The following is an 11,334-nucleotide window of genomic DNA, read 5'->3' on the forward strand; positions in this document are numbered from 1 at the left end:
ATTCTATTTCAGCATGTGTATGACTGAAATAAATTCTTCAGCATGCGTACGACTGAAATAAATTCTTCAGCATGCGTATGACTGAAATAAATTCTTCAGCATGCGCTATGACTAAAATAATTCTTCAGCATGCTTAGGAATTATTCGAATTTAATCATTAAAATATCTAATGGATTAATACATTAATCATATGGTTCCAAACTCAATTAAATACATTAACACATACAAGACTAATTCTTATTTGAAGTATAAAAATCCATTTGGGCTTGTCAATTTAATAATTTAACTAACCACATGGATCAACTTTAGTAATTAATAAAAATTCATATTTAACACTTAAATGTTAAATCATCATTAATAAATTAATGGACTCAAAATATATTTTGAGTGCATCGTCCACTGAAGATAAAATAAAATAAATCATCATGTATATAAATCATCAAATTCATATAAGTTCGTATTTTATTAATGGATGCTGAACCCTAATTACCATAATCAATCCTTAAATCAGTAATTAGAAGATTTTAAATCCTCAATTAAAAGTCGGGTCATTACATACTATCCCCCTTAAAAGAAATTTCGTCCCGAAATTTGTACCTCAGAAAATAACTCTGAGTACTTCACTTTCCTGTTAGACCGTAGTCTATTCTTGACCATGATATATTCATAGGTCCCTTACTATCGGTATCGACTTAGTCCTTAGTACCTGAACTTCCCGATCTAAGATAGATTTGGATCTTCCTTCGTAACTCAAATATTGACTAATAACAATGTTGTTCTTATGGATCATATGCTTTGAATCGTAAACATTCTTCTTCAATTGCGACACATGGGATACATTACGCACATTCTCAAAGCTTAGCGCTAACGCCAAACAGTAAGTTATTGGGCCTATCCTTTCTACAATCTCGTATGAGCCTATAAAACGGGTTTAGGTTTACCCTTCACATTGAGTCCAATGATTTCTCTTGATGGAGAAACTTTTATGGAAATTATCTCTCCACTTTCACATCATAGGTCAATTTGTCATTTGTCAACATGTGACTCTGTCAATCATGGCCCTCTATTATTCACTATCAAATTTTGACGAATGATTTCAATCATCTAGTCATTTCATCTCAACAAAGTGGTGATCTATATTTCCTCACGTGTAACGCCTCATTTGCCAACCTATCGATAGTCAATTGATAACTGATATTATATGTCTCACAATGAGTGGCAAAAACATGTTCTCGGCTTTCACCCCGGTTTAGCTCGGTCGTCTTCAACATACCTCATTAGTAATTTCTATGTCGTTTAAGCAGAACTATAACAACTAATATCTCTAAAGCATTCCTAAAGCAACTTAAACAGTTTGTAAGGAGACCCACCATTTCGAGCATGTAGGCAGTCAGCATAAACGTCGTTATAAACTTTTATTCATTCATCGTAGGAATCTCGAGTCATGTGGGCATTGACTGCCCCCTTTCGTGACAACCTTTGCTTAAGTCTGATGGATTCGAAAAATCCATCTCGACAACGAAATTCATTGGTTCGTTAAGGGCTCGGTTTGTCCCAAACATGACATTAAGCTTATCTTTATGAGCTCGAAGACTCAAAGTAACGATATGATATGTTGTAAAACCTTCACTTGCTAGCACGCAAGACATATTTCAACAAATGAGGTTACATCTCGTTTCATTTCTCCTAACTAGAATTTTTCTAGATCTTAATATATCTTAGTACTTCCTGGTGACAGTATATGGGTGCCATGGCTTTATCTTATTCTTAAGTTCATTGTCATGGAGATGCATATCTTCCCTTCAAAGAAGATAGTATTATTTGATTCCTCGTGGTAATTCTTGAAATTTCTTATCCTTATTCTTACTCTTAACTTCTCATCCTTCCTTCGTGCTCCTACCACAATTTTCCTCAAGCTGGGTGGTTTAATCACTTCTATCATCATCTTATCATATCTTAGACGAGGCCTTCCGGCTCACTGTATCATCTACTACATTGGTCTTGTCCATGTGATGGTTAATACCAAAATCATAATCCTTTACGGGTTCAACCCATCCTCTTTGTCTCATCAGCTACTACAAATTCCTTATCAGGTTTTAGAATCTCTAGCACTACAATTCAAAATTATCAAACTCTTTATCAGTAAACTATCATTTATACTCGACACCAATTGTTCGAGTGTCAGATACCAACATTTATGTGCGTTATTCATAATTCTCACACTCACTCCATTTAGACACATAATCGATATCAGACTCAAATAATAAATTATATCTTAACAATTTATTATGCTCATAGTTCTCGATTAAATCTCGGTCTTTGTAATTAAATACTAAATTCCAACTATAATTAATTAACATGTTTCTCTAATTTATTTATCTCATTTAAACTAATAAATCTCATCCATGCTAATTTCTCATACTTAGCCATTTTATATGCATTTCTCATGCAATTCAAAAAAACTCAATAACTTACTAATCATGCTCATCTCATAAATACTCAAATAATTCATATAGTCTTACTAACATAGCATTAACTCATATGCACTGCTGGTTCACTTACATGACTTCACATACTCCACATATCTCAACTTAATAAATCATCGAATAGTTAGAAAATTTGTATTTAATGGAAATAAATTCCAAAAATTTAAATACAAATATTTTTAATTATTCTAAACACATTGGCATGCTCAAAATAACTCAATTAAAATCGAGCATCGCTCGTCTCTGGCCTTATGACTCACGGCCTTCATCAAATTTGAACCTTGGTGTTCAAATTAATCTAAGTAAATTATACGTGCAATATTTAATAAATATAAACACATATATAAACTCAAATCATTCAATATGTTCCAGAAAATGCCACTTTCTTGAGCAAAACTCACACCTACTGATTTGGCATAAATTCGTTCACCCAATAGTACTTGTGTACATGGTCCCTAAATGTTCCTTATGTTCATCTTCATTCTTGAAGTCATTAAGACAAACTTATCCAGGTGAAGGTAGAATACTCTATCAATGATGCCCATGAATATATCTGGGCATTTGTTAGCCTGAATGGCACAACTACAAACTTGTAGTGGTCATAACCCGTTCTAAAAGTTGTCTTGGGTGATGACATCCGATTCTCAATCGATCTTGGAAAACACATTTGCACCTTTGAGTTGGTCAAACAATTCATCTACCCTCAGTAAAGGATATTCATTCTTGAGTATTAATTTGTTCCACGCTCTATTGTCTGTGCGCCTTTTTAAAGTACCATACTTCTTCATAACATACAAAATATGTGCTCCCGATGGGAATGCACTAGACATGATCTAACTTAGGTCTAGTAGTTTCTGCAATTGGATCTTTAGGTTCTCCAATTCCTTTGGAGTCATCTTGTTCAATGCTTTTGATACACGTGTCGATCCTGGTACTAGGTCGATGGTAAATTCTACTTGTCTATTGGGTGGCAGTCTTGGTAAGTTTCCGGATAATCATAATGGAATTCACGTATAACTTCTATGTCCTCAACTGTCCTTTCGGTTCTAGCTCCTCCGTTTAGGTATACAAAGAAAGCTTGGTAATGTTTATTATTTATCACCTTTATGGCTTGTATGTATGAAATAACTGGTATCCGCTCCTTATACTAATCTCGTGAAAACTTAAAGCGTCTATTCCTGGAGGTTTGAAGGAGATTTCCCATTCATTGTGTAAATCATAGCATATAGTTCTCAGCTAACCAGTCCATTCTTAGGGTTACATCTACGTTCCATATTGGTATAACATCAAGTTATTCGCTACCACCTTAAGTGATCCTATATTCAATTAAAGGTTCATATAACTACGCGTTACTATCGTTGTCCCTTCTACGGGTGAAAAGTTTTTTTTTTTTTTTTTTGTGTCTTGACCACTTTGTTCAGTTTGAATTTGTGTCGGTTGATCCTCGAGCATAACTACCTTAGCGTCTAGAGTTTTGCTGAGCAATTCAAAGTACGTAAACTCATCGTGGTTGGCGAGTGCCATCCTTATCTCATACTTTAGGCCAGGGCGAAACTTCTTCGGGATCTTTTCATTGATGTCCACCTATTGTGGGGTATAACGGACATGCCACAACAAATGTGGTCATACTAGGTCATAGATATCCTGTTTTGCTTTAGATTGAACATTTTCGTTTCTCTCCTCCTATCGCAGATATATAAAAAAAAATATATGTAATATGTGTCCGTCTTAAAGTCTTTCTAAGACAAGTTTGCTAACCACATTCTTGAGTCATTGCTTTTCTTTTGGCCTCCTACCAAAATCTGTAGATCTAGTCAACTGGAACGCAACACATGAAGTCTTTCTTGTGCGGTACAAAGAAAATCAAAGGTTTTCTTCATCGTCTTAATCTAGAGTTTACCCTCAACTGGATTCTTGGTTTCATAGCTATAAGAAGCTTTACTCGAGAAAAAGTTCATCCATCTTTCGTAATGGTTCATTTTTGTCCCCATCTCGTTTCTAGCTTCTCATCTACCAGACATTCTATTTTTCAAAGAAAAACGATCATCAATACATTCCTTTTCTCATCTCACATGCGTAACACTTTTCCATGATTCCCTCGTGAAATCAGCATAGACAAAATAACTCAAGTCCTTATTCTCAAACCTTACGGTTTGTACTATAAATTGCTAACAAAATGTATGGTTGATAATAATCATAGGAGAAGAACTAATGTCAACTAATTTTAGACACAAACTGATGGACAGTTAACCAAGCTATAGTTTGGGTGACTTACTAAGTCAATATACTAACACTTCTTAGTCGTATACCTCAAAAGAATCTACTAGGGCAACTCAAAAGTTGTAAAAACTCAAATCTCAAATGATATCAGAATAAAGTGTTGTAGAAAATTTGTTCAAGAGACTCAAATAAATAACCAGAGGGTAGAAAGGAGTAACTACCAGGTCGAACAAAATGACCTAGAGTGAAAACCCATCTGATTTTTTTTTTCAACCGAAAGTTGAAACACATGGGTTTATAAACCCAAAACACGTCTACTGAGATTTGGATCATGCGGACTGGCCAGGTCCAACATAATCACTCCCCAGTCACACGGGATATACTATCCCGAACTTGGAAATTCTGTGTCTTCTAAACCTTCAACATACTATACATAACAAAACTTAAGTTCACACCAGCAAGCTAAAAGCTTAAACTCAGGGTCCTATGTTCTAGACTCTTGTTTCAAAAGTTCAATATTTTTTTTTTTTTTTTTTTTTACTCTCCTCTCATGTTGCGGTGGTGGTGGCGGAGTATTATCCCGCCTATCCTTCACATCACACTCTTGATGACATCTTTGAGGCATTTTTGAAATCACAAAAGGAAAACTCAACTCGACCAACGCTCTAAGCATCCTCAAAACTCAAGTTCAATTTACTAACTCAACTTTAAGAAAACCCTCACGGTCACCTTATCATTCATCTGTAAGGCAATAAGCACTCACGAAATGCTAACAAAAAGACCACTCTGGTCAACCTAATATATATCCATCAGTAGAATGCCTCTTTTTAGAGGGCTTACATAAAGGGGTTATTTAAACCCTACAAAAACCATAGTATTTATCGTAATGTCCCTTCTAAACCGACACCATTAATAGTACTATGTCTCGGTCTGGACCTCCTACGGTAATTGCTACCAGTTAACTCATCTAGTTGCTACTTTAGCATACTAGGAACATCCATCTACTTAACATCAGTAGGGTACTATATTCGCATGCTTATCTGTCATCATGTCAAAATCTCAAGTACCAGTATCTCCTAAGTAAGTTATATACATCGCAATGTAATTGCAACTAATCAAAAACGAGGGTGTACCGCGCATACTCTCAAGATCATCCTTAGCTCTATCCTACACCGACTTCTCTTCTCATCCTCATCAACTCTAGCCCTCCTCGGCTACTTCTCATTCTCATTATCGTTTATCATTTTATCATCTTTGGTAACTGATACTCAAGGATCGACTCGATATCTACTACACTCTTCTAGAGTCCCTGGTAGAAAACAAGCATCCGGTCAGTAGATCCGCATAGAAAATCTGGGTATCTGTAACAAATCTCATCTCCTGTGGGTCCAATGCTCAAGACAACATGTCCCATCATATTGAGTGGCTTTCTTTCTTGCTCAATCCTACCACTCGATTGGTAGCACGGGGACTAGGTGCACGATGCCATCCAGTCTAGTAACAACCATAAGGCTTTCATCCTTTCATAGTCTATGAACATGTGTTTGAAAATCTGCTAGGGTATCTCTGTACCACATACTGTACGCCTCGTCCTCGTATTCGATCTTTCCTGAGTTCGATCTCACAACAGTCCACTTTCGTGCAGTGCCAACAGTCCTGGCCAACCTATAAGGAGAACTTAAAGGTGACTCTAGGAACTAACTCTACTTGGCTCCAGCAACAGAAATAAACAAAACATAACTTAGTAAAACTCCTATTAAGTAGTACTGTTATCTTAAAACTCAAGCTCAAAACATCTAAATTCTCATCTCGTCCCATCTTTACTCAGTAGGGAATCTCTCTAAACAATGATATTAGATCCCTTAATCTAAATCATCGTGACTCAGTAAGACAACTCAACAATTCTCTCTCAAAGCCATCTCCAAAGACTATGGCTCATGATACCTCCTCAAGTACCATTAAGGTTGCGTGAGCAAAACTCGCGTCACAAAACAACTCAACATATCGTACAATATCTCATTGCAGCATGCTAATAACTCATCATTAATCATGCTATTATACTCAAGCTCATAACTCAAACTCATAACTCAAACCAACAAGTACTTAAAGCAATTGCCAATTCTCTCAAGCTTTAGCTCTAAGTTCTCATTTCATCCTTCTACTTAGTAAAAAAAAAAATCTCTCTTAACAATGACATTAGATTCCTTCATCTAAATCATCGTGACTTATCACAACTGCTCAAACAATTCTCATCACAAAACATCTCAAATACATCACATCATAACTCATAATTATGCATCCTCAATCATATAACATCATACGATACAAACGCTCTCATGATTCATCATGTAACATCAACATATGCTCTTACAACATAATAACTCATTATTAATCATGTTGTCATCCTCAAACTCAAACTATGCACCTTTAAACTGTAACATCATAACTCATCATATAACATCAACATCATGCTCTTCAAAATTTAATGTCAAATAAACTTTGAAATTTTACATACCTCGTTGAGTCTGGTGTGATGGTGCGCTGAGCTCACGGTTGTTAATAACTATTAGTCTAGTGACTCATTCTAGACTAAACTCAAGACTTCTAATTCAGAGCTTTCCTTCGCTCTGATACCACTCTGTCACAGCCCGCAATCCCTAAGGATGGCTTAACCGGGGTTATGACTCGGGAAGGGGATTCAGAAGCGGGAAAAGAAAGGGGCATCATTTGAAACCGTAAATCTGACTTAACTTAAGAAAAATCATCGTATTTACTCATTAATACTCTTTTGAACAGTCTATGAAAGACAACATAAAACTTAATTAATATCATTAATCAAGTTATACATCATATGAAACCATTCTCTTAAGACTCAAAGTATGACATAACATACTATAACATCAACAACATCTTGCAGCGGAAAGTAGCTAGACATATGTATGAAGACATATTCTAGACAGGTTAACTATTTATTAACAACCCTGGAGACTCCGCTCATTGCAGCACCATCATCACATCAGCTCAACCTGCACATTTAGAAAACATATGCAGGGCTGAGTACAAAAGCACTCAGTGGGCACGTATGCCTAGGTATAAAAATACATGCTTCAAAACTGTAAATTGTCATGTCATCATAAACAGTACAGCAAGGGAGTTTTTCGCTAAAAAGGCCCAAGCTTACTAAATTCATTTGTGATTCTTAAAGTTCGTCTGCAGACTAAGTTCTCTTGTAATCTATCATATCTGGAACTGTGTGCCGGAGAGGTGGCCACCTCTCACGGTCACTTGACCGGCCAACCCGCTAGATGACTCACGGTCACTGGTGTACACTAGCCAAGGCAGGATAGCTATCAACTGCTCAAGACCCGAATTCGATTGCATCATTGGCAAAGCCAAAGCAGATAGATATCATACTAAAATTTAAACATTTTATGGCAAGACAACAGTTGTAATATTTTCCAGTTCAAAGATTTGTAACGAAATAACTTGTTCAAAGGTAGCATTAAACTCGTTTGATAGTTATATAAAACTGAAATTAACAGTTAAATCATCTCATGCATTCATTCGTATAAGAGGCCTACGACACGCAGGGGATCTCTATATACGTATAGTAAAAGTAATGCCTACCTCATTCCGTTCCCACTAGGGGCGTAGAGTTACCTCCTTCTTTAGCTTTCACTTCCCGTCTGGACCTTTATTGACGAAGAGTCGATAAGTTCGAGAAGAAAGTCGTGTAAGAAAGGAAGATAGGTCTCTAAACTAAACTATCTCCTTTTTTATGATTTTAGGGTTCTAGCATCCATATTAATCTTGTCTCGTCTCGTTCAAAACCTTAAACTCAAAACATTTATCACATAACTAACATTTAGGTTCGAAACTATTTATTCGAATATCAACATGCGCATCAACCATAACTCATTCTACTCACGCCATCAAGTCAGATATTCCGTCATTTAATAACAAATCATATAATATTACATAAACAAATTATGTCATCATAGATCATGCTTTCTCATATTTAAAACAATGTAATCTTTTTCAAATAAACCTTATTAATAAGCCTTTTGAAAAGAATTCATTAAATAAGAGATTAACTCAAAAATATTTTATTTTAAAGTCCACTTATATAAAAAAAATACTTGAAATAAATGAACTCCATTTAAATAATTAATTTAAAGGTTCATATGTAATTAAATTAATCAATTAATCAAGCTCAATTTAAATTAGATAAATAAGAGCTCAAATGATTTAAATAAATACAAGCCCAAATTAATTAGATAAATTAGGTCCATTATATATATATTTTTTTTTTAATCAAGGCCCAAACATTTAAAAATTAACAAATGCCCAAAACTTTTAAATGAAATAAGCCCATTATAAATAAATAGAACATGGCCCTATAAAAACAAGCCCAAATACTTATTAAAAACGGCCCAAAACCCGGCCCAACAGCAAGCCCAACAATTAACTATGGCCCAAAGCCCATCCTTCATCCTTTAACCTATCTCCACACACACTATTTCACATTCAAACACACACACTAAGCTGCGCCTCACTTCTCTCTCTCGCCTCTGCCCTCTCCGCCGCGCCTCGCCGGGATGCTCGCCGGACGGAGGCCGGCGTCGGCCCCTCTCCTCTCTCCCTGAACTCATTCCCCCTCTCTTCTCCTCTATCTCTCTCGCCTCTATCGGCCGCTATCGTTCATCTTTCTCTCTCAAGAATGACGGAACAAGGCAGCAGACGCACGCCGCTGTCAAAGCGGTGCGCCGCCGTCGCCGGCCGCCGCCTGCTCCCTCGTTCTCGCGGCAGATCCGCCGCGGCCTGAAGACCACGGCGTCGTCGCTCATCTCGCCATCTCCATTTCCTTCTCTTCTATTTATCTCTCTACACGCCCTGACCCTCTCCCTCTCTTTCCTCGATCTGCCGGAACAGGACGCACGCCGCCGTCAAAACGGTGCGCCGCCGCTGCTGCCTCCGTCGTCCTCGCCGGTGGCTCACGGCCAGGAGCCGTCGACCGCCGACAACCAGGTATACCCCATCTCCCTATTCTCCTTTTTCTTCCCTCATCTTTTCCCCTTTTTTTTTAAATTAAAAACTGAAATCCTTCCTCTCTTTCTCTCTTGGCAGAACGGAACCACCGCGGCTCCGCCGCCGTCTCGCCATCGCCAGAGACGGCGAGCCACCGAGGCTGCCCTCCCCCTGACCTCGACTCACACACACACACACTCACGGGTTTCAAGCCAAGATTCAGTCGAACACTTAGCAAATAGGATTTTGAGCAAAAATCAAATACTGTAAATGTTCTTCAATCGAGCATACTGCACTTAAACATTCATTCCTGTAATTATTTGTTAATGAGCATATGATGGTGTGGTGGTGCTGAGATATGATTAATTGTTTGATTTTGTGGTTCTCAGCAAAACTTGAACGAAATACAGCAACTCAGAATAAATGAGTTCAGTTTAGGAAGAACACCTTAATTGGTGGTGTATATTGTAGTCTCTGCATAATTGGTATTTCACACAAGTTAGAATTGAGAGGAAGAAAATATTTAAAGAGATAAAAATATCTTCACTCCATTACCTTCAGTGGCTGTGTGAAAATGGGCTGCAGGGGTGAGAAATGGTGAAGATGGTGAAGGCGTGGGGTTGGTTTAATAGAAGTAAAATTCTATTTCAGCATGCGTATGACTGAAATAAATTCTTCAGCATGCGTACGACTGAAATAAATTCTTCAGCATGCGTATGACTGAAATAAATTCTTCAGCATGCGCTATGACTAAAATAATTCTTCAGCATGCTTAGGAATTATTCGAATTTAATCATTAAAATATCTAATGGATTAATACATTAATCATATGGTTCCAAACTCAATTAAATACATTAACACATACAAGACTAATTCTTATTTGAAGTATAAAAATCCATTTGGGCTTGTCAATTTAATAATTTAACTAACCACATGGATCAACTTTAGTAATTAATAAAAATTCATATTTAACACTTAAATGTTAAATCATCATTAATAAATTAATGGACTCAAAATATATTTTGAGTGCATCGTCCACTGAAGATAAAATAAAATAAATCATCATGTATATAAATCATCAAATTCATATAAGTTCGTATTTTATTAATGGATGCTGAACCCTAATTACCATAATCAATCCTTAAATCAGTAATTAGAAGATTTTAAATCCTCAATTAAAAGTCGGGTCATTACAGTTCAGGTCAGCTGCTGTTGTGCGATTTCCGGCGAGCAGGGGAGGGTCCACCTTTGCTGTCGCTGTTCCCGGCGAAGGGTGTCGCCTTCGTTGTTCTCCGGGGTCGATGGGGTTCGAGTTGCGCCCCACGCCGCCGCTGCTGCCGTTCTCGGACTTCTCCGTCGAAAGTCTGCCGCCTCCGTCGATTCCCCGAGCCCCGACGTCGCTGCTGTAACTCAGATTCCGACACGGCAGCTCGCCGTCGTCTTCCTTGAGCTCGACTAAACAGGGCAGTCGGCCCTATTCCTTAAGCTAAGTTCTCTAGTTTCATTCTTCCTTTTTGTCGATTCATAATGGATTAAGTAAGGTGCAATATTTCTCAGTTTGTTTACACCTAATGCTCGTTTAAAATGCGGTTTAAAACTA

At 37.2% G+C, this 11,334-nt stretch overlaps 1 protein-coding gene across 1 annotated transcript; it reads left to right on the forward strand.

Moving 5' to 3' along the window:
- Positions 1-3,428: 3,428 nt before the first annotated feature.
- LOC130998212 (uncharacterized) lies at positions 3,429-10,414 on the forward strand. Its single transcript, XM_057923642.1, has 3 exons — positions 3,429-3,497; positions 9,252-9,734; positions 9,834-10,414. Exons 1-3 carry the CDS (start codon positions 3,429-3,431, stop codon positions 10,002-10,004), a joined length of 723 nt encoding a protein of 240 aa, XP_057779625.1. The 3' UTR covers positions 10,005-10,414.
- The last annotated feature ends 920 nt before the right edge of the window (positions 10,415-11,334 follow it).

Source organism: Salvia miltiorrhiza, chromosome 8 (genome assembly GCF_028751815.1).
Source record: "Salvia miltiorrhiza cultivar Shanhuang (shh) chromosome 8, IMPLAD_Smil_shh, whole genome shotgun sequence".
NCBI lineage: Eukaryota > Viridiplantae > Streptophyta > Magnoliopsida > Lamiales > Lamiaceae > Salvia > Salvia miltiorrhiza.